General features: G+C 40.8%; 1 protein-coding gene across 4 annotated transcripts in view; it reads right to left on the bottom strand.

Moving 5' to 3' along the window:
• The window catches only part of METTL4 (methyltransferase 4, N6-adenosine), a 216,161-nt gene that overhangs the window by 3,184 nt on the left and 188,190 nt on the right, over positions 1-24,787 (bottom strand). The window contains exon 8 of one of the 4 annotated variants that reach the window (XM_073679124.1): positions 42-578. The exons of 2 other annotated variants lie outside the window; for them this stretch is intronic. In XM_073679124.1, the coding sequence (XP_073535225.1) occupies positions 541-578 (38 nt within the window). In that variant the 3' untranslated portion in view covers positions 42-540. Of the gene's footprint in view, positions 1-41; positions 579-22,036; positions 22,387-24,787 lie in introns of those variants that run through there. One more of the 4 variants, XM_073679123.1, reaches the window with a different exon arrangement.

Here is a 24,787-nt window from a genome sequence, read left to right as displayed (position 1 = left end):
ACTGGGAGATGAAAAAGTGGAGTATTTCATTAAAAAGAAGACAGCAAATTAATTTCAAGGATTTCATCAACAGCCCATGCTATTTATAGGCAGGAAATCATTTGAAATAAGCGCCCTTGAGATCGGGAACAATACAGTCAGAGGCTTCAATAGGTCTGATTTATCGGTTTTCATTTAGAGACAGGGAATGAGGATTTTACCGCCTACACAGGTGACTTTTCAATTCTTCAATAGAGTCATCATAGTACTACAGAGCAGGAGGTGACAATGCCGTAAATGCTTCCTGAATGATGGGAACAAAACACCGCTGAAAAGGACAGAACAATTAGTACACGGCGATCAGGTTAAAAGTCTGAGGACGAGGACGGTGACAGTAACACCTTAGCACCAGCTGGGGATGTTACATTGCACTGGCCTGCCATACGTGCTCATTGCAATTTAAGGGCTTTCTACCCTGATGTCTGGGGGCTTCAGTAGAGGATTGTCCTGAAATCATTTCATCTAATCTGTGTAAGTGCAGGATCGCTGAGTCTTCCTCTGTCAGGGCAGTCGTGTCACAATTTCATCTGCCAGTTGACCTTTGTAATGGAGAGAGATCAGATAAATGATTCTTAACTACAGGTGAATTGCTGCTTGTGGTCAATGAGCCGTACTGACAGAGCGTAATGTGTTATAGCAAAGACACTTTTTACTTAATCTTATTAAAACATCATTGCTTCAAGTGGGAACATAAAAACTGACAGCAATCATTGTCCGTGGCAGTTTTAATAGGTTCTTAGCCTTACCGTTAATAGTGTACACATACATAAATACATACACTCCTCAACATTGAAATTGTAATACCAAGAAGGAAAAGTCGTGGAATTCTGGAAATCACAGGATCAATAGGCATGGTAATTATATGCAAATAATAAAAAAATGGAAACAAAATTTTCAAAACATCTTGGGTTTATTCATTATTGAGCATGAGCACCACGTGAAGAAATCTCTGCACTTACACATCTTAGCTGCTGTCAATGAGGTAATTAATGGTTGTCTGAGGAATGTTCTGCTACAATAAGTGCACTTGGTGATACAAATCATCAAGATTTGCTGCTGGCAGCTCCCTTTGTAATTACCAACCAATGACGTCCCAGATGTGCTTGATGGGAGAGACAAGTCCAGAGACGCTGCAGGCCATGGTAGCACATTGCCGCCATGCAGGCTGCTCACAGTAGTTTGAGCAACGTGCGGCCTGGCGTTGTCATGTTGAAAAATGGCCGTACCATCGGTTCCATAACCAAATTAATTTAACGCTTAGCTGTTAGTGTACCTGGAGTGAAAACTAGAGAGGTCCGGCTACCGTACATTATGCCACCCTACACCGTAATCTCTGGAGTACGACTGGTGTGATGTTCCCTGTGAAGGCCTCTTCATGACATTGCCCATGCGGTCTCCAGTCCAATCTCTGGCTGTTGTTGCATCAGAGACTAAAGTGGAATTCATTACTAAAGATCCCCTCCCTCTCGCCATTGCAGCCTCCATTGCTGTATTCCAGTCTCCATCTGGAGACCAGGTGGGCAACACCATGAAGTGGCCTTTGTAAGGGAACGTCACATCAGACCAACTTCAAAAATTAAGGTCTGCTGTGGCATAATGTACAGTAGCCAGACCCCTCTAGTCTCCATTGCGAGTACATTAACAGCTCGGTGTTACATTGATTACATTGAATGGCTGTTTCTCCAAAATGTCCTAGGAGCAGTTCTTCAACAAGAAAACGGAAGGCTGCAATTTGCTTGTGCTACTGCGAGCAGTCTCTGTGGCCTAAACAGGCTACCATTACCTGCAGAGTCTCTGGACTCGTCTCCATCGAGAACATCTGGAACATCATTGGTCAGCAACTGCAAAGGAAGCTGCCAGAACAGGATCTTGATAATTTACGTACTCAAGCCAGTGTGGCAACTGAATGAGGCCTAATTTTCAAATCTATGAAAAATGAGTTTTGTCTACAAAATAAAAGCAGGAATAAAACCCTATGTGGAGAACAATAACATTACAGTGCATCAAAGGGTATAGAGCTGAACTTCAATTATTCAGTTGATTGAAGCATTATTTAAAGGACCGGACATTTCCATCTTTAAGACTGCAGAAAATCCTATCCGCTGCTCTCAGGAGCCCAACAAAATCTTTGTGGCTACAAGTAATGTATCCAAAGTTCAGATGGCAAGCAGTTTAAAACATTAATTTCTATTTTTTTTTTTTAATCAAGAGTGCTTATGATTTTAAACATATTATATAAGTAATACAAACAATATGAAAAACATAATTTTTGTCCTTTTAAATGTAAGAGGCAATTTTAATAAATTCTTTACAGCAATCAGAGTCACCCTGCCCTTTGTTAATATGAGGTTAGAATATATACAAGGCTGCACTTTGCAAATCAGGAGGATTTTCTAAGCAGAGTCATCTGTACAATGCTGTTTGAATGGGTTCGTTGCCATGGTTACAAAGTTTCCAAACTACAATGCACAGAGCAGCTGCCGAAGTGTTATGCGCATGCAAACGTCAGCCATAACATGGCCTTGTTTCATACAAGTGTACTTTAAACCGAACAACAAAAAAAAACCACAAATGTGAACAACAGAAAGTACGTGCACCATGCATCGCGCATCCCCGAGCCCATGAACCCAGACCATGTACTGTGCACACTACAGAATAATGATGTAGAGGCAAACAAAACGGAACATTTCATTCTACTCACAATGCTGATGCATAATGCTCCTCAATTTAAAGAGTTTGTTTTTCCTATTTTTTAAAAAAAAAAACTTTTAGAACTTAACTTTGGTGAGCAAAGCAATCTACACACCACAAGAGAAGTGTGAGAGTACCAGATTCAAGGACCAAATCTTAAATTATTAAAATCCATCTTTCATTGATTTTTTTAAAAGAATGGTGATAGAGTACACTAGAAAAAAAGCAACGAGTTTCAAACATGGTAATGTTCCAAGTCTTGTACCAAGTCTTTTGTCATATACCAAGACTAAGAACATTGCCAAGTTTGAAACGCGTTGTTTTTTTACCTGGTGCACTGTATCATCATGCTTTCAAGCTAACCATTCAAAGATGGATATTAATAATTGAACATTTCATCCTTAAAGCTGAACTGTTGGCTCAAATCTCTCTTGTGGTTTCCAACACACCTTGCGGTAGTATCCTTCAGAGATACCCACACAAGACAGATGAGCTGGTCTACTCACCAATCAAATCTACGCAAACACATTCCACACAGGATATGCAATAAGGGCCTAAAAGAAGATCCCCCCTTTGTTCAGGCAGGTGCAGTCGGCCCTATAATCTCTCATTCAAGAGAATCGGGCCGATTATGCAAATTACATTCAGATCAAACGCTGATCAGAATTTGATCAGAGTGTCAGCTTAGTGTGATCTGATTCTCTTGGATGAGGAGAAGATTGTGTGTCAGTGCGCAAAAATCATATTGATTTGCACAAACTCATTGACTTGCATGACTGATCGCTATCTAATAATCAGATCAAACTCTGACAAGCTGAGATTTTTTTCCCTTATCCCGTATAGATCAGAGGAAAAAAATCGGTTTAATCGGAATGACACTGGTCCGAGTGAGATCTGATATTTTGTAGGATCATACACAGATGAAAAATGTTTTAGTGTGAGTAAGCCCTTGGGAGTGTGACCGGTCACCTCTTTGCACCCCCATTGAGGGCCGAATAGAAGATCAATCAAAGGACAGAGGATTGCAAAACAGTAGAATTGCTATGCATTGTATCAAAAAGCAACTGAATGCAGGCTCATGTCACCTAGGTGAGGTAATAGTTGAAAACCTAAATAAAAACATTTAAAAACACTCCAACTTTTCACATCCAGTAAATAAAAAATAAAGTATTTACCTAGAGCAGAGCAAGCGTAAAGACATATTACCCTAACTACGGCATACAAAGCCATCCACAACCTGTCTCCTCCTTATATCTGTGACCTAGTCTCCCGGTACATACCTGCACGCAACCTCAGACCCTCACAAGATCTCCTGCTCTACTCCCTTCCTATCTCCTCTTCCCACAATCGCATAGAAGATTTCTCCCGTGCTTCCCCCCTACTTTGGAAATCTCTATCCCAACATATCAGACTCTCGCCTACCGTGGAAACCTTCAAAAGGAACCTGAAGACCTACCTCTTCCGACAAGCCTGCAACATGCAGTAACCCTCACTCCACCATACCGCTGCACGACCAGCTCTACCCCCACCTACTGTATCCTCACCCATCCCTTGTAGACTGTGAGCCATCACAGGCAGGGTCCTCGCTCCTTCTGTACCAGTCGCCATCACGTTTTGTTAAAGATTACTGTGATTGTTTATGTATGTTTACCCCTTTTTTCACATGTAAAGCACCATGGAATAAATGGCGCTATAATAATAAATAATAATAATATTAACCACAGGATATACTATAAAGGCCTGAACAATCAGGGTCCCATACTTTTTCGCCGACATAGCCATATGACGGATTGATTTTAGCGGAACAATTTGTAGTTTTGATGATAAAATCCACTTTACCATACAATGTACTGGAGAACTCCAAGTGCAAAAAAGTTATGAGATAAAAAAAAAAGCAGTTCTGACATTGAATTTTGTGTTTACGGCATTCATTGTGTGGTAAAAATGAGCTTGTATCATGAGTCATCACATCAACACGATTAAAGCGATACCAGACTTATCCAGTTTTTTTTTATAATTTTAGTGGTTAAAAAAAAAAAAAAAAAAAAAGTGGACATTTGTAAGTAAAATAATATTTTCTTTTTAGGCCAGCCATTTTTTGAAACCCGTTACTTTTTAAAATTTTTCTGTTGACAGAGCCGTGTGAGAGCTTGTTTTTCGCATAGACAGTTGATGTTTTTATTGATACCATTTTGGGATACATACATTTTGATCTCTATCTTTTTTTGGTCCCTTCAGTGGACTTGAATTTGTGATTGTCTGATCGCCTATACTATATACAGTACAGACCAAAAGTTTGGACACACCTCATTTAAAGATTTTTCTGCACTTTCATGACTATGAAAATTGTACATTCACACTGAAGGCAACAAAAGTATGAATTAACACATGTGGAATTATATTCTTAACAAAAAAAGGTTGAAACATCTGAAAATATGTCTTATATTCTAGGTTCTTCAAAGTAACCACCTTTTGCTTTGATGACTGCTTTGCACACTCTTGGCATTCTCTTGATGAGCTTCAAGAGGTAGTCACCAGAAATGGTTTTCACTTCACAGGTGTGCCCTGTCAGGTTTAATAAGTGGGGTTTCTTGCCTTATAAATGGGGTTGGGACCATCAGTTGTGTTGTGCAGAAGTCAGGTGGATACAAAGCTGATAGTCCTACTGAATAGACTGTTAGAATTTGTATTATGGCAAGAAAAAAGCAGCTAAGTAAGGAAAAACGAGTGGCCGTCATTACTTTAAGAAATGAAGGTCAGTCAGTGCGAAAAATTGGAAAAACTTTGAAAGTGTCCCCAAGTGCAGTTGCAAAAACCATCAAGCGCTACAAAGAAACTGGCTCACATGAGGACCGCCCCAGGAAAGGAAGACCAAGAGTCACCTCTGCTTCTGAGGATAAGTTTATCCGAGTCACCAGCCTCAGAAATCGCAGGTTAACAGCAGCTCAGATTAGAGACCAGGTCAATGCCACACAGAGTTCTAGCAGCAGACACATCTCTACAACAACTGTTAAGAGGAGACTTTGTGCAGCAGGCCTTCATGGTAAAATAGCTGCTAGGAAACCACTGCTAAGGACAGGCAACAAGCAGAAGAGACTTGTTTGGGCTAAAGAACACAAGGAATGGACATCTGTGCTTTGGTCTGATGAGTCCAAATTTGAGATCTTTGGTTCCAACGACTGTGTCTTTGTGCGATGCAGAAAAGGTGAACGGATGGACTCTACATGCCTGGTTCCCACCGTGAAGCATGGAGGAGGAGGAGGTGTGATGATGTGGGGGTGCTTTGCTGGTGACACTGTTGGGGATTTATTCAAAATTGAAGGCATACTGAACAAGCATGGCTACCACAGCATATTGCAGCAGCATGCTATTCCATCCAGTTTTAATTTAGTTGGACCATCATTTATTTTTCAACAGGACAATGACCCCAAACACACCTCCAGGCTGTATAAGGGCTATTTGACCAAGAAGGAGAGTGATGGGGTGCTACGCCAGATGACCTGGCCTCCACAGTCACCAGACCTGAACCCAATCGAGATGGTTTGGGGTGAGCTGGACCGCAGAGTGAAGGCAAAAGGGCCAACAAGTGCTAAGCATCTCTGGGAACTCCTTCAAGATTGTTGGAAGACCATTTCCGGTAACTACCTCTTGAAGCTCATAAAGAGAATGCCAAGAGTGTGCAAAGCAGTCATCAAAACAAAAGGTGGCTACTTTGAAGAACCTAGAATAGAAGACATATTTTCAGTTGTTTCACAATTTTTTGTTAAGTATATAATTCCACATGTGTTAATGCATAGTTTTGATGCCTTCAGTGTGAATGTACAATTTTCATAGTCATGAAAATACAGAAAAATCTTTAAATGAGAAGGTGTGTCCAAACTTTTGGTCTGTACTGTACAGCAATACAACTATAAATATTCTTGCCTCCTATGAAGCACAACCGCTGACTGAGCTACAATGGAGTACTGTTAGGCTATGTGCCCACGATGCAGAGATGCTCAGGATTTTTTCCTGAGCGTTTCTGCATCTACCTGGCAGAAAAAAAACGCATGCGGATTGTACATGCAGATTGTACATGCATTTTCCTGCCAGGGACATGCGGAAGTGAAGCGTTCTTCACATGCATTTCCGCATGCGGGTTGACAAGCGCTTTCCAAGCGATTTTAGCATCACTTAGAAAGTGCTTGTCAACTTGGTCACACTATATAAATCTATGCAAACGGCATGGATTTATATACTGTGACCGAAAGAATGGTAAAAAATAAAAAAATAAATATATACTTACCCTCTGATGGCCCCCGCAGTCTTGATTCCCTCCGTCCTGGCTGCCGGCAGCGGTACACTGAAGGACCTGCCGACATCAGCGTCGCGTGACCCGTCACATGACTATGACATCAGCGCAGGTCCTTCAGTCCATCGCTAGCTGCCGGCATGAAAGGACGAGTGCAGCGGGGGCCGTCAGAAGGTAAATATAATCTTTATTTTATTCTTTTTTTCAGTTTCTATGGTACCGGGGTCCGGAGGAGAGTCTCCTCTCCTCTAGACCTGGGTACCATCCGCACATTGGAACGCATGCATTCCGCATGTCCTTATCTAGTGAAGCGGAATCCATGCGTTCTAATGCAAGTCAATGGCGGCGAAAACGCAGCACTTAAGCAAAATAATTGGTAGTGCTGTGTTTTTTTCCACAATGATAATCCGCAGCAGAAATTTCCACAGCATGTGCACAGCACATGCGGATTATCATTGGGGAACATGGCACGCCTTCTACCATGCGTTTAAGCATTTCTGCAGCGTTTTTTCCGCTGAGGAAGCGCTTAAAAACGCATCGTGGGCACACAGCCTTATGGCAGGCAAGGGGGCCTTCAGCAAACCCCTCAGCTAGGCTGCCTGGTACATGACACCTAGTCCTGCAGTTATAATCTCCTGCTGATCAAAAACAGATTGTATTGAAACCATAGCAAGCTGCAGAGCATGTGACACTTTCAGGCTCTCTGCCCCTACTCCATGCTGCTCTCAGATTAAATAGTAAAAATCTGTTCACAAATAAAGTTTAAAACTTTAACATTTTTGGCGATAATATGTTCTAAGGCCGTGATTCAAAGTATATATATATACACACAGGAGCATAACAATCCCTCCTTGTTCAATTTATGACAAATGGTGGAGTTCCTTACACCACAAAGCTTACTCCAGACTCTGACTGGACTAAGCTTTGAGGCGTGGTGCACATTGAAGCACGCGTCATATTTCAGACGCGCTCAATTCATTAAGAGACATGCTCCTCTTGATGAATCAGAAGCATCTAAATCCAGTACACATCCTTACCACGACCAGTGTGAAAAACACCAGTCTTGATAAATTGGGGACTAAAATTTCAAAGCCTTTCATAAAGTGTCTAACCCTTTGACTGTTAGTATTTATGTATTGATTATACATGCCTCAACATTGAAATTGCAACGCTAAGAAAAGTCATGTAATTATGGCAACCACAGTAGCAATAATGTGAATGACATGCAAATCATGAAAAAATAGAAACAAAAACATTTAAATCATCCCTATTTGTTCAGTATCAAAGTATGAGGGCTGCAAGCAGAATACAGTGCTGCTCACCATTATTGCCACAGATTCATCTTTTTCAATGACTGTACAATACAAGTGCTTCTCACGAAATTAGAATATCATCAAAGTTAATTTATTCCAGTTCTTCAATTCAAAAAGTGAAACTCATTACAAACAGAGTGATCTATTTCAAGCGTTTATTTCTGTTAATGTTGATGATTATGGCTTACAATCAATGAAAACACAAAAGTCATCTCAGTAAATTAGAATAATTAACAAAAAACACCTGCAAAGGCTTCCTAAGGGTATGTTCGCACGATGAGGATTAGAAGCAGAAATTTCCTGAGCGTTTTTGCCTCTCCCTGGCAGAAAAAACGCATGCAGATTTACATGCATTTTTGATGCGTTTTTAGTACATTAATGCTTTTTGGAGATAAATAAAGTTATTTGGTGGGACATTGCTTAAACCCTTGGATTACCACAATAACTGGGTTGAGTATATTGGTTTGTTTAAATGATAAAATAATGGGTCTATTGTATTTCAAATTAATAAACAGACACCATGTAAACACTTTAACTCTTTAATTAAGTTTGGTCATGAAAAGGTCTGATTGACACCTTGTCATAACCAAACAAAACAGCTGGGTGTCAGCTAGTCCCATTCGCCCAATCATTAGCATTTCTATTCATGCAATTTATGCCGCTGTTGTGAGCTGTTTTTTTTTCAGCCTGGGAAGGTGCCATTTGCAAACGTGGTCCTTGGCCAATATTAACATTTCACAGCTGGTTCGTTAGCCACTACACCCCCCCGATCAGCACTCAGCAGCAATTTGGACGCAGCATATTTTTGTTGCGTACAAAACGCTGTGTTCTAATGCCGCACTTTTGTTGTCGGTACATGTGAATCTACTGAATATAATGACACTTCAATCGGTCAAAATCTGCAGCGGAGACTGGCGTGTCTGCAACAGAAATTGACATGCTGCGGGTGAGTTTGGGTACGTGGCCATGATCAGGAGCTGCTGCAGGTTTGACGCTGCGAGTTTATACAGCGTCAAACCCGCAGCATCCAGATGTTACAGCATAGTGGATGGGATCTCTAGAAATCCCATGTCCACTATGCGTGCATCAGAGGCTGTGAATCATCCATGGACACTGACATGCGGCACGTCTTTCAGGACCGCAGCATGTCAAATTCTCTTCAGTGAACACATGTGGATTTACCTCTTCGTTCAATAGAATGCAACGTTTTGGACGCAGCAAAAATTTGCGTCCAGAGCGCTGCTACGTCTGAATTATGGGCACAGAGCCTAAAATTAGAAAAAAATGGTGTGGGCTTCTGCGTCATTTTTATAACCAGCAGAGGGTAAGCAGACCGCTCGGGGCAGATATTAGTAGCCAGGGAAGGGGCCATTAGACAACAATGTTCCCTGGCTATTAATATGAGCCCAAAGCTATTTGTTTAGCCTTTACTGGCTAGATTACAGGGGGACCCCAGAAAAAAATTTACATGGGGCCCCCCTATAAAATCTAACCAGCAAAGGCTAAACTAGACAGCTGGGGGTTGATATTAATAGCCAGGGAAGGGGCCATGGATACTAGCCCCCTCAGAGGCTATTAATAAGATGCGCCAAATATGGCACTTAGCCTCGCTCTTCCCACTTCCCTGTAGTGGTGGCAGTGGGGTAATGGGGTTGGGGTTCACATCAGACTTGTATTGGCGGCTGACGTGAAAGCCCAGGTTAGTAATGGAGGGTGTCTATAAAAGCCCCCATTACTAACTACATGGTAAAATAGTCGCAGCCTTTTTAATAAAAACACGGCCAGAATAAAGTATTTTAATTAAATAAAAAACAGCGTTTTTAATTTATTTTTATTGCACAAAACAACAATATCACTGTGCTTGATTGGCCAGCAAACTCGCCTGACCTTAACCCCATAGAGAATCTATGGAGTATTGTCAAGAGGAAGAGGAGAGACACCGGACCCAACAATGCAGCTGAAGGCTGCTATCAAAGTAACTGGGCTTCCATAACACCTCAGCAGTGCCACAGGCTGATCGCTTCCATGCCACGCCACATTGATGCAGTAATTGATGCCAAATGAGCCCCGACCAAGTATTGAGTGCATTTACTAAACATACATTTCAGTAGGCCAACATTTTGGATTTTAAAAATATTTTTCAAGCTGTTGTTATAAAGTATTCTAATTTACTGAGATAATGAATGTTGTGTTTTCATTGATTCATCAACATTAACAGAAATAAACACTTGAAATACATCACTCTGTTTGTAATGACTATATAATATGAGTTTCTATTTTTTGTATTGAAGAACTGAAATAAATTAACTTTTTGAGGATATTCTAATTTAGTGAGAAGCAGTTATATCCTCAGGATTTTTTAATTAGTGGTCCAAAATAATACAACAATAAAACATTGTTTTTCAACTTCCATGTTGCAATTTCAAAGAAGAAAACATAATATACAGAATGTGCAGCAACAAAGGCACCCCTAATTAAATACTTGGTTGCACATCCTTTGGCATTGCTGACAGCCTCCAAACGTTTCTTGTAGCAATCTATATGCTTCTTGCACTTCTCAGCTGGAATTTTCTCCCACTCTTCCTTTGCAGTTTGTTGAAGCTCTTGAATGTTTGCAGGTTTTTTTTCCAATGGCAGATTTCAGCTCAACCCAAACATTTTCAATGGGATTGATGTCAGGACTCGTTGCTGACCATTTTAAAAATAGTCCATTTTTTCTTTTTCAACCGTCCCTGTGTACTTTTGGATGTGTGCTTTGGGTCATTGTCTAGCGAAGGACCCATGATCTTTGACTCAATCCAAGTTTTCTTACACTGGGTAGGACATTTCGCTCTAAAATCTCTTGATAATTCTCTGATTTCATGATTCCTGTGATACGGTCAAGGCCTCCAATACCAAACGCAGCAAAGCAACCCCACAGCATTATGGATTCTCCACCATGCTTACCTGTTGATAAGGTGTTCTTTTCCTTAGAAGCTTCATTGCGCCATCTGTAAACAAACTGTTGCTTTGCATTGCCAAATAAGCTCTATCTTTGTTTCATCTGATCACAGAACATTTTCCCAGAAGTATTGTGATTTGTCAAGGTACTCTTTGGCAAAGATCAGTCATTCCTTTTTATGTCTTTTCTTTAACAATGGTTTCTTTCTTGGCCTTCGCCCATAAAGCTCTGCTTGGTTTAGTGTGTGGCATATGGTACTTGTTGAAACCATGACCCCAGAGTGTTCCAGGTTGGCCTTCAGGTCTTTAGATGTTTGACGTGGTGTTTTTTTCCACCATTCACACCAACCTTCGAAGACATCTCGTCAATTTTCCTCTTTCCTACACGTCCAGGGAGGTTCTTGACGGTTCCATGCTTGGTAAACTTCTTAATAACATTGCGCACTGATGAAACTGGGATATCAAGGTGTTTGAGGATGGCCTTATACCCTTTTGGAAGTCTTGTGCTTGCTAATAATAGCAGTTCTGATATCCTCAGACAGCTCCTTTGTCTTCACCATTGTGACAAAAGGAACAGGGTCTACCATGTGGCTTTTCAAAACTGTAAAATCATCACTCATTGGCAAGCTTTAGGTTTAACTATTTTTCCCTCCCATTGTTTATGGTTTTAAATTATTGTTTATCATTTGCTCTTTTGTAGTTGACATGAGTGCTCTATACAAAAAAACCTGTTTCACTTGATTCATTTTTTTCAGGAGATATTCCACATTATGTACTTAAACTTCAAGGGTGTCAATAAAGATGAGCAGGACTGTACAAACACTTAGATGCCTTGGCTGCTATCAATGAGATGATTAATGGTGGTCTGAGGAATTTTCAGTCACGCTGAATGCACTTGGGCAAATCATCAAGATCTACTGCTGATATGTTAAAAGGTAACTCTACTTTCAAAAAATAAATTAATAGCAATCATTTTTGTTCAAGACAATACGTTCTGCCAGCACAGTGAGGTATCAGGCTTCATCTCCTTTGATACTCTATGGAGAGATAGGTGGAAGGAGGAGTGAGAAAACAGGAAGAGGGAGACATGGGAAGATCATGCTGAGTTTTTTTTTATAAAGTCTTTACCTTACTCCAGAGCTGGATTAACAGCTACATAGTTCAGGACTAGTGAATATTTACTCCATGCTGCTTCTTCTGTGTGATAAAGAATGAAGAGCAAGAATCCCTCTGTGTGCTGTACTTTGTATGGAGACATCAGAGCAGCTAGTCTCCTCAAAGACAATTGGAAAATAACTATCCAGAACCATTTTATTTTTTTTTATTATGGGTCTAACAGGCAGGTAGTGGCTAACATCCTGCTCATTGCCAGTCTCTGCCAGCGGCGATTCTGCAGCTTCCACAGACCGTCGGACGTCACATCAACAGACCAGCTGCTTATCTTCCTCTCTGCCCTTATGACAGGGACTGACTGTTGATGTCATGCCAATTGGCAACCGTGTTATGTTCTGCTACCAAAGCTAAGGAAAGAGAGGAGATCTGTCCCTACTATAAGACTCAGCTGAATCCCTACGATGTAACAGGGAACCTGATCCTGCGATCAGACCTGCTAAAGTCCTAATCTAGTCTGTACGGAGACCTATAGATGTGAGGAGGGAATCCCTACAAGTACTAAGGACTGGGAGGAATATGGGACACCTCCTAACAGAAATAGTAGCAGACAGACGAACAAACAAAATAGATAGAACATAGAGGTCCGTAGACCAAGCAAACTAACAGAGTTAGATACAGAGCACAGGCTAGCTAGAAAGTAGATATACAATGAAGTCCAGCAAAGCCAGAAGGGCGGAGCAGGATTAAACAGGCAATACGGGCGTGACTGACCATTTTTTTTTCTTTCTTCATACGAAGCTCACAGCCTTTAATCAAATGACCAGATTTTCCGCAATAGAAACACAAGCCTTCAGAAAAACGACGGTCTTTTTCTTGAGAGCGAGGTGCCACCGATCCAATCTCCATCGGTTCACCACTGTTAGTACACACATTATCATAACCAGAAACTGACATAGCAGAGGATTTGCTCTCATTAATCCTAGCACGCAGTCTTCTATCCACCCGTATAGCTAATTGCATAGCCTGTTGCAAATCCTCAGGTGTAGGATAAGCAATTAGCAGGTCTTTAACCCTTTCACTGAGCCCAGCAAGAAATAGACTTTTCAGAGCAGAATCGTTCCACCCTGTTTGAGTGGACCAACGACGAAAATGAGTACAATATTTTTCGACATTACCTGATCCTTGTTTTAAACGTCTCAACTCAGTCTCAGCTGATGCCACACGGTCAGGATCATCATATAATAGTCCTAAAGCAGAAAAAAAACTATCCACTGATCTGAAGCATGTATCACTAGGTTGCAAAGAAAAGGCCCACTCCTGAGGCTCTTTGCGCAAAAGTGACATTATGAACCCTACGCGCTGGGATTCATCCCCAGAGGACTTGGGTCTCAAACGAAAATACAATAAGCAAGCATTTTTAAATGAAAAAAATTCTCGATGTTCACCAAAAAATAAATCCGGCAAACATACCTTAGGCTCCAAGAAATATGCTCCAGGACAGTTACTCACGTGCTGACAGAGCTCGGACACTTCCAGAGAGAGTCCCTGCAGGTGTTTAGCCAAATCCTGAACCGACACCATGATGGAACAAAAAAAATCTTTCCTTAGAGAATTTGCAGGCTGGACTTACTGTTATGTTCTGCTACCAAAGCTAAGGAAAGAGAGGAGATCTGTCCCTACTATAAGACTCAGCTGAATCCCTACGATGTAACAGGGAACCTGATCCTGCGATCAGACCTGCTAAAGTCCTAATCTAGTCTGTACGGAGACCTATAGATGTGAGGAGGGAATCCCTACAAGTACTAAGGACTGGGAGGAATATGGGACACCTCCTAACAGAAATAGTAGCAGACAGACGAACAAACAAAATAGATAGAACATAGAGGTCCGTAGACCAAGCAAACTAACAGAGTTAGATACAGAGCACAGGCTAGCTAGAAAGTAGATATACAATGAAGTCCAGCAAAGCCAGAAGGGCGGAGCAGGATTAAATAGGCCAACAAGGTCATGTGACCAGCAAAGTAAAAAAAAACTAACAGCAAGGTTCTAACAAACCGCCTCTCTGCTGCCTAACTGTGTGAAGCCAGCTGTCAATCAGCATGACATGAGAAGGATCTGCTCTGTTGACGTAAAGCAGTAGAATCGCTGACAGATGCAGTCGGTGATCGCCTTCAGCTGGACAGAAAAGGCAGATAGGGCCATAATAATAATAATAAAAAAAAAAATTAACTAGTCCCGGATAACCCCATTAAGGCCACGTTCACATTTGGGGAGTTTTTTTTACCTCCGTATTTGTAAGCCAAAACTAGGAGTGGAACAATATAAAAGAAACACGTGCACTATTTCTGTATTTATCACCCACTCCTGGTTTTGGCTTACAAATACTGAGGTCAAATACTGAATGTGTGCATGTGACCTGAGGATCATGCCTAATTTGGCCTTATGGTCCACCCTTTTATTTGTATTTTCATCACATTTTTGGAGCCATATGTTTTTTTTTTCCTTTTTTGTCAACCTAGCTGTATGAAGGCTTTTTTCCTCCAAGATGAATATTCATGAGTGTCATCATTTTCAGTTATATACAGTACATCTTATTATCTGAATTATTAACTATTTATGGGAAGAAATTACAATTCTAAAAACAGTAGTTCGGTTTTTTGATGTTTTAAATTTTATGATATTCATCCACAGCAGAACTAAAGTGTTAACTTTATTCTGTAGGTCAGCACGATTATGAGAATACCAAATTTATGTAGTTTTAGGTTTTATTCCTTTTATTCAATCAATAATGTTCTTTTGTTTTTTTAATCAATTGTTTTTTTTGTGTTGCCATATTCAGGCGAGGGCAACAGTGGAGAAGCGGGTCACAGGAGGCAGGGGCCGGCGGCTGCAGCTAACACTGTGCCCGCTGTTAAAGAAAATGAATATTCACTGCTTTCCATGCACATGGGAACAGCTGCGTCCTGTTCTGCTGCCAGTAGCTGATCTCAGCGTGTAAGCAGCGCATGACTTCACTGTCATAAGCTCCCACACACCGAGATCAGCTGCCGGAATATTCACAGCTCTCTATGCCGGGACTATGGGTGTGGGGAGCAGTGAATATTAATTTCCTGCAATAGCGGACACACAGTTAGCCACAGCCGCAAAATGAATATTCACTGCTCTCCACTCCCATGGTCATGGAACGCTGTGAATATTCATTTTCTTTAACAGCGGGCACACGCGACCGCCCAGCTGCTGCAGAAAGCCGGTGGCTGCAGCTAACAGTGTGTCCACCATTAAAGGAAATTAATATTCACTGCTCTCCACTACCATAGTCCTGGCATAGAGAGCTGTGAATATTCCGGCAGCTGATCTGTGTGTGGGAGCGCATGGCAGTGAAGTCATGCACTGCTTACATGCTGAAATCAGCTGCTGGCAGCAAAACAGGACACAGCCCTGGAGCAGAGGGAAAGAAGGCAAGTAGAATTGTTTATTTTTTTTTTTTGTGCGCAGCGTGATGGGGGACATATATACCAGGATGGGAATGAGGGAGCCATGCATACCAAAATGGGGGGGCCCATGTATATAAAGATGGAAATGAGGGTACCATGCATATCAGAATAAGGGGGCCATGTATACCAGGATGGAAGTGAGGGGGCTATGCATACTATGATTAGGATGGAGGCCATGTATACCAGGATGGGAATGAGTGGGCCATGTATACCAGGATGGGAATGAGGGGCCCATGTATACCAGGATGGGAATGAGGGGCCCATGTATACCAGGATGGGGAGGAGGGGCCCATGTATACCAGGATAAGAATGGGGTGCCATGTCTACCTGCATTGGGGGCCATGTCTACCTGGATTGGGGATATTAGTATAAAAATGGGGGACATTACCCCTATAACATTGTCAGCAGCAGACCTCCTCCTCCATAACAGTGCATCATGACTACATTTTTGCTTCAACTTTTTTCTAGTTTCCTCCTCTAAAACCTAGGTGCGTTTTAGGGTCCAATGTATCTTATAGTCCGAAAAATACGGTAGTTAAGACATTGCAGGATACTTGTAATATAAATGGATAGATAGTGTTTGTCTTCATATACACGCACCACTACTTATTCTAAAAAGTTACTTCAAAGTACAAATCACCCTTTAAATGTATATTTTTTTAACTCGTATATGTGCTTTCTAGTGGACTCCTAAAATGTGATGAGGACATGGCCTTAAATATGAATACAACTTTTCTTTTAAGTTAGGAACAAGTAAAGTTGTACAATTTTAGAACAATTATTTAAAAAAATCACAAAACTAAAAACTACTACTAGCATTTTCTTTATTGTCCTGCAACATCTGACATACTTCTGACAGCATATACACTTTGAAACTGGACATAAGATCTCCAGAGGAAGGTTTTGGAATGGTCTCCCTTCTTCATGGAGCTGGGTTTCTCACCTATTTTTAGCAATGTAGAACGGAAGAACTATTCAATATTATATTCAGCAAGAGACTTGTCTTTAATTCTAACACTACAGGTTTACTGCCTTGCTTTTACATGAAGAAATGAGAATATTCTATTTAATGGCTGTTCTGACAGGAAATAAGTAAAATAAAGTGTCTGACTTTTGTACAGTTCTGAATTCATCCTAGATTAGTGGAATTTTGTTAAGGAGAATCTGGGTTAGATTGAAAAACTTTGATGAATTTCATCCAGAAAGTGACTGAATGAGAAAATCTCCCCCAAAAAATGTCCTTTAGAATTATGTCCATACTCTGCAAGCAATTGAAGAAACATAGGAGACGTATAATGGTGTCAAAACTTTTACAATGCATGTCTCTAAATACAAAGCCAGAAAATACACCCGGTTGTAGATTTTAAATCTCTTGCTTTTTTTTCCCGTTTCCTCAGCCAACAGTAAAAATATATCAAGATTAATTGAAAATAATATTTCAAAATAAGAATGCTGTATGAAAGCCAGAGTTAGCTAAAGCAACATAAAAAAAGACTTTGGGTACAAGTCTGCAGTCACTCTAAGGCAGGACAACCCCTTTATGTGACTGAAGACTTGTACCTTAAGGCAGGACAACCCCTTTATGTGATTGCAGACTTGTACCCTAGGGCCGAACAACCCCTTTTTTCGACTGCAGACTTGTACTCTAGGGCCGGACTACCCCTTTAAGCGACTGCAGACTTATACCATGAGGCAGGACAACCCATTTATGTGACTGCAGACTTGTACCCTAAGCCTGGACAACCCCTTTATGTGACGGCAGACAAGTGAATCCTGAAATCTTGCACATTGTGAGAATTCTCCAGTGCCAGCGAGCGCGTGACTGCAAGTATGTGAATTGCATACATGGGGTCATGTGCCAACTAGACGTGCGCGGCCTCGCTCATTTCAAGTGTATTAAAGAAGGCCGGACAAGTCTAGTCAGAATGTGGCTGGAACTATGCAAATCACATACTTGCAGTCACATGATCACCTGCTTCCGGCGGCAGAGAATCTTCACAGCGCATGTGATGTGAGGGTTCACAACTCTGTATTCACAGAATGACTGCAGACTGGTACCCTAAGGACGGATATCCCCTTAAGATCCAATATGGTTTGTTTGACATATGGCGGGTCTCCTCCAGAGTCATTCCATCCTACTGGTCATACATAATGCAAGAGTAATGTGCACTGCAATATATATGATTACATAAACCAACAGTTATGTCTGGAAGGGCATGTGTACATGCAGATTATGTTTTCAGCAGTGGACAAAACAAACACAAACATTTTTTTGCCATGGATATTACTATTAGCATAACAATGGGCAAATAACTCCCAGATATTTGTAGCAAAAAAAATACCTATTGGCAAGATTATTAATAAGATCTATAATTCAGATACGGGAAAAGGGAAATAATAGTTTTGGGTAAAGTAATTTTATGGTTACCTATTAGTTCACTTGTTAGACCTAGGAATAATTATATTCTACCAGTTATAGTTTACATTAGATTATCTGTTTGAAAGCAGTTTAACTCCTTAAAGACTTGCCCATTTGGGGTTTTTAGGACGCAGTATTTTTATCTTTATTTTTATTTTTTATTGTCACATTCCAGGAGTCATTCTATTTTATTTTTTCAGCGACATAACTGTATGAGGGATTGTTTTAGATGGAGTTGAATTGCATTAGTCAGTGGCAGCATTTTGAGGTAAGTATAACGTCTTACTTAAATTTTATTACACTCTTTAAGGGGAAAAAAAACTGAAGAAATTTAAAGACAGGAGTTCGGTTTCTTCAGAGTTGAAATTTCACGTGCTGCACAAATAAAGTTTTAACTTTATTCTGTGGGTCAGCATGATTATGGCTATACCAAATCAATATTGTTTTATTAATGATTTACTACTTTTGTTCAATATTCTGTTAGAAAAAAACCCAAACAAATTATAAATTATGTTATATGTCTTTCAATTTTCTGTCAATGGAGCTACATTTTTTAGATAAGTCATTATGTCCCCCCTTGACAAATCCATTTCGGTCCCGCAGACCCACGGTTGGTTGCTTCCCTTGTGGCCACTGTGCGGCCTGCGCCAATGTCCTGCGCAGTAATTCGTTCACGTCCTCTGATGGCTCTCGTGAGTTTAAAATCTGCAATTACATTTCGTGCGGCACAACCCATGTGATATATTACGCCACATGTGGCTGCCAACTAATTTATGTAGGACTCATCACAAGAGAGCTAAGGATCAGAATTCGTGAGCACGTGCGGGACATTGGCGCGGCTCGGACCATGGTCGACCCCAAGGAGCTCAAAACATTGCCGCGTCACTTCAAGGTAGTCCACAATTGTGATCCGCGGACACTGAGGTTAGGCGGCATTGATGTTTTACATCTGGGCTCCCGGGGTGGAAATGGCAAGCAACTTCGGGCCCAAAAAGAGGCCAGATGGATTGTAACCCTCAATACCGTGGCTCCGCGGGGCCTTAATGAGAATTTGGGGTTCTCGTCCTTCCTTTGAAACATAATATTCGATTATATTTGATCTAGTTTCATTTTGTCTGCTCTCCTGCAGACCATGCTTTGTGCATCATGGACTACGGGGTTATGTTTTTATTTTATCCTTCTAATATTTTTATTTTATTTTTTATTTTCTAGTACTCATCCTTTTCTTCATAGTGACTGTGCTCTGGGATCTGTATTTCTGATGAGCGTCTGTCATGGACGACTTCTACTTTGGATCTCTTCCACCTTCTGACAGCAATGAAGATCCTGATATACATGCTGTTACTGTACCTATGATGTCATCAGTTTTCCCCATTTTACACCACTCGCCGAGTGATATATATTTTCCTCTCCTGTGGATTTTCTCCCAATATTGGGAATTAAGATTGATCTGAAATATGTTATGATATTTATATATTTTTGTATTATTTATTACTCTTAAGTGTGAAGGCTGTGATCTACTCTGATGGATCTAACATCATAGAGACTTTGATGCAAGGTGTCACCCCTTCCCTTGTACCTGGATATTGGGCTTCATTCACACGGCCAGTATTATAATTTATTCCCCATATGGCATTTGTGATAATGGATTTTTTATACCAAATAATTTTTGCTATGATGCAGTTTGATTTACATGGGTATTAGGGTGTGATTGGTATGGGGGAGGAAGAGGGAGAAAAAAAAAAAATTTCCCCACATTTATTGGAGCCTTCCCTACTATATGCATACCTGTTTCTTGATCCATCCTCTTTATACACTGTGTTCCAAATTATTATGCAAATAATATTTTCTCAGATTTTCCCAAATTACCTATATGAATTGCAGTCATTGTAATTTTCCAGTCAAATAACTATTAGAGTACAATTGAAAGGTTTTTGTACAAACTGCCTATGATAACAGTATATTTTTTAAAAAATAAAAAACTCAAACTGCACTCAAAATGCATGTTCCAAATTATTATGCACAGCAGAGTTTTCAACCTTTTTCATTTTAACAAAGAACAAAAAAATGGTCATTTTTGAAATTACAAGCATTAGCAGGTTATTACAAACTGAAATCAAACAGTTTTCAACTCAAAACTTTATTCTAGGTGATGTTACATTTGCACATAGGACCTCTTGTTCGAAAGGAGCTTCTGAACGCTCTCGTCCATTGAATTTGTCAGGTTTTGGATGGTTTCTGCTTTAATTGTTTGGCATGAGGACAGAATACCCTCCCAGAGCTGTTGCTTAGATGTGAACTGCCTCCCGCCATCATAGACACTCCTTTTGATGATGCTCCAGAGGTTCTCAATGGGGTAGAGGTCAGGGGAGCATGGGTGCCACACCATAAGTTTGTCCCCTTTTATGCCCATAGCAGCCAGAGATGCAGATGTGTTATGTGCAGCATGAGACGGTCTCCCCTGCCACGTGCCGCGCTCAGCTGTCACTATGCCTTCGGCGCGCTGCCGGGAATAGTGCTTACGTGCTTCTCCAGACGCGCGCCGACGTCATGACGGATGTGGCGCGTGCGCAGTGTGGGTGACGTCGTTGCGCATGCCATCTATCACTCGGCGGCCATATTGGATTGTCACATGATGTGTCATGTGACACACAAAGGGGTGTATTTAAAGGTCCTGGAAGCACTATAATGGATGCCTCTTGAGAAAGCCAGGTCCTAACACCGGCGAAATGCGCGTCGAGGCTTTTTCTAACCCTGCGTCCTATCCCTGCACCACCTTTTGCAGGTCTGGGGTCCCTCTCTATCCAGGTGAGTCTGGTGCAACATGATTTTTGGGATTTTTGGGAGTATACAACCCACATGGGAGTGATTCCTAATTATTTCAACTACATGTCCCTCTCCCTGTCTTAATTTTAGCACCATGTCTTGACCCTCGGGGTGAACCTTCTGTTTAGACCTATTTATATGCAATATTAGGGATTATATGTCTGCTTGTCCTATCTATATGCCATTGTTAATAAAGTGATGTACTGTCTTTTAATATTTATACAATAAAGTTTTTCTATGCCATTCTACTCAGCTGTTCTTCCAATTTCTATTTTTTTAGATAAGATGTATTCTTCAGTGGTACCACTTATTGGCATATACAGTGTTTTGTATATTACATTTTATTACACTTTTGTGACGGTAAAAGGTACAAAAACAGGAAATCTTCTTATTCTGTTTAATTTACATATTAAAGGGAACCGGTCATGTCAAAAAACGCTATTAAGCTGCAGCCTTGCAGCGCTGGGGTCCTGGGTTCAAATCCCACCAAGAACCACATCTGCAAGGAGTTTGTATGTTCTCCCCGTGTTTGCGTGGGTTTCCTCCAGGTTCTCCGGTTTCCTCCCACACTTTAAAGACATGCTGATAGGGAATCTAGATTGTGAGCTGCGGAATATGTTAGCGCTATATAAAAATAAAGATTATTATTATTATAGATATGGGATAATCTGCAGGTTAATAGAATTCCGAACCTGCCCGGAGCCTGCACTTAGAACCCCAGTGCCGAAAAGAAATTAACTCCGACAGCGGAGGTTTAGCATAGCTGCAGGTTTATAATGCGTTTTTTCAAGTGACCAGTTACTTTTTCATTTATGCAGAGTTTCACCCTATTTAAATTTATTTTATTTTCATCTAGAAAGTTTAAATGAAAATGATAATGCTAGTTTAAGCTTTATTATTTACAGTTGGGAAATGCTAATCTCACGCCACAGCATACAAATATGTAGAATTTAGTCAGAAGATAATATCCGCAATTAAAAATGTATGAAATGAAATAATGGCTAAAAGTATAATCACATGGGAATATCTGACAAACACCATCATAAACAATACATCACTAATTCATGAAAATACAATAAGTGCACAAACACTCAGGTTACACAAGACGTCTCTGAAAATGCTTTACGAGGATCTTCTACATTTAAATTTTTTATTGTTGGTAGATTGCAGACATAATTGTAGAAAACATATTTATCTCATTAAAGTGTTGGTCTCACAAGGAGGGCAAGTGAGAAGTCACTTCTGACCACACAGCGGGCACTGTAGAGGAAACATAGAATAGCATTTCTGTGAATGACTGTTCAGCTCATGCACATAGGACAGGGTCAGCCAGAGCAAGTGACACTTTCACAGGTTCCCTTTAACCCCTTCACCACGAAGCCTGTTTTCACCTTCTTGACTAGGACAATTTTTTTTAATTCTGACCAGTGTCACTTTATGAGGTAATAACTCTGGAGCGCTTCAATGGGAAGGAATTAATGGAATGTGGAAGGAAAAAATAAACATTAACTTTTTTTTCACAAAAATGTTACTTTAGACAATTTTTTTTTACTTTCAGGAGGGTACCAGGAGAAAATGGACCCCAAAATTTGTTGCGCAACTTCTCCTGAGCACACCAATATCTAATATGCAGGAAACTTATGTAGATGTGTAGTGATCACCTTGAACCCCCAGGTGCTTCACCACAGAAGTTTATAACGTTGAGCCGGAGCCTTGATTTCTGAATGTAGAAATAACCCATATGTTGCTGTACAGTTCTGCTTAGCCACACGGTGAGACTCAGGAGGGACGGAGTGCTTTTTGCCTCCTGGAGCGCAGATTATCCTAGAATAGTTTGCAGACCCCATATACAGAGCCCCTACGTGCTAGAAGCGCAGAATCCCCCTCAAGTGACCCCATTTTGGAAATTATACCACTTTGTGAATTTATCTACAGGTGTAGTGACGATTTTGACTGCATGGGTGTTTTCAAATAACAAGCAGCAGTGGATGTTGCCAAGTGAAGAATGCAAACTGCCGTTGTAGTGACCAGTATGCTGTAGTGACCAGTAGGCTGTAGTGACCAGTACGTTATGCCCAGCTCGTTCTTCTGGAGACATGCACCCATAAATTCGATTGGCATTCCTGTAACAATGAGAGCCTAACATGTGGACGCTAACTGCGGTTTAGAAACACACTGAAGCTCAGAAGGGAGAGGGACATTTGAATTTCGGAGCACAGAATTTGTTGGATTTCTTTTGGAGGGCGAGAGGAGCAATTTTGGTTTTCCAGAGCCTTTGTGCTACCAGTAATGTGGAAGCCCCCTATATTTTTGTTAACAGATGACGAACCTGAGTGGGGACTTGCTTTATTTGTGAATGGAGTTGAAGCTTTTATTGGGATCATTTTGCATAACATTTTGGATCACGTTTCTACCACGATCCTACGCTCTACACTGAGCACTTATATCGGGATTTCCATCTAAATCTCTGAGTGAGGTGATTCAGATGAAATCCCCAAGGGATCCATTCACTATAATGAGGCAGCAGAGTTACTCTGGACTCGATCTGGCCTCTGTTCAGCGGTGTTCTTTTCAGAAGTGCACAAAACTGTGGCGAATGGCACTTTTATGCACGCCTAATAAAAATACAGACACCGCCGGATCATAGGCAGGCGGCGTCCACAGTGTCTCCATTTGTCTCATTATAGGGAATCTTCTGCCGGGTGTTTCGTCTGAATCCCGTATTTCACAGATTTACACGGAAACCCCAGTGTAAGTGCAGCGCACAGAATAATTGTGAGCCGAGCCTTACTGTGATCTTTGGGAAGCAGAAATAACCAATAAACAGCAGATGAAGAACTGGTTTTATTTATTTTTTACGCCGTTCCTCGTGCGGTATAATTGATTAGACAACTTTATTCTTCGGTTTGGTGCGATTACAGCAATATTAGATTTATATCAGGTTTTTATGTTTGGCAGCTGTCACACACTGAAAGGCGCTTTTTATTGTAAAAACAAGTTTTTGCATTGCAATATTTTGCAAGGTATAATTTTTCCATATTTCTGCAGACAGTCATGTGATGGCTTTTTTTTTGCGGGACGAGTTGACGTTTTTATTAGTACCATTTTCGGGCACGTCACATTTTTTGAACGCTTTCTATTCTGTTTTTTTGGGAGTCAGAATGAACAAATACCAGAAATTCAGGAATTGTTTTTTGGGGATTTTTTTTATGCCGTTCTGCGTGTGGTAAAATTGATAAGACAGCTTTATTCTTCGGGTCAGTACGATTACAGCGATACTACAGTACAGACCAAAAGTTCTCATTTAAAGATTTTATTTGTATATTCCTGACTATGAAAATTGTACATTCACACTGAAGGCATCAAAACTATGCATTAACACATGTGGAATTATATATTTAACAAAAAAAGTGTGAAACAACTGAAAATATGTCTTATATTCTAGATTCTTCAACGTAGCAACCTTTTGCTTTGATGACTGCTTTGCACACTCTTGGCATTCTTTTGATGAGCTTCAAGAGGTAGTCACTGGAAATGGTCTTCCAACAATCTTGAAGGAGTTCCCAGAGATGCTTAGCACTAGTTGGCCCTTTTGCCTTCACTTTGCGGTCCAGCTCACCCCAAACCATCTCGATTGGGTTCAGGTCTGGTGACTGTGGAG

Source organism: Phyllobates terribilis, unplaced genomic scaffold, assembly GCF_046119375.1.
Source record: "Phyllobates terribilis strain yellow unplaced genomic scaffold, ASM4611937v1 Scaffold_4__5_contigs__length_816908805, whole genome shotgun sequence".
Lineage (NCBI taxonomy): Eukaryota > Metazoa > Chordata > Amphibia > Anura > Dendrobatidae > Phyllobates > Phyllobates terribilis.
This window is presented reverse-complemented; position numbering and strand designations above follow the sequence as displayed.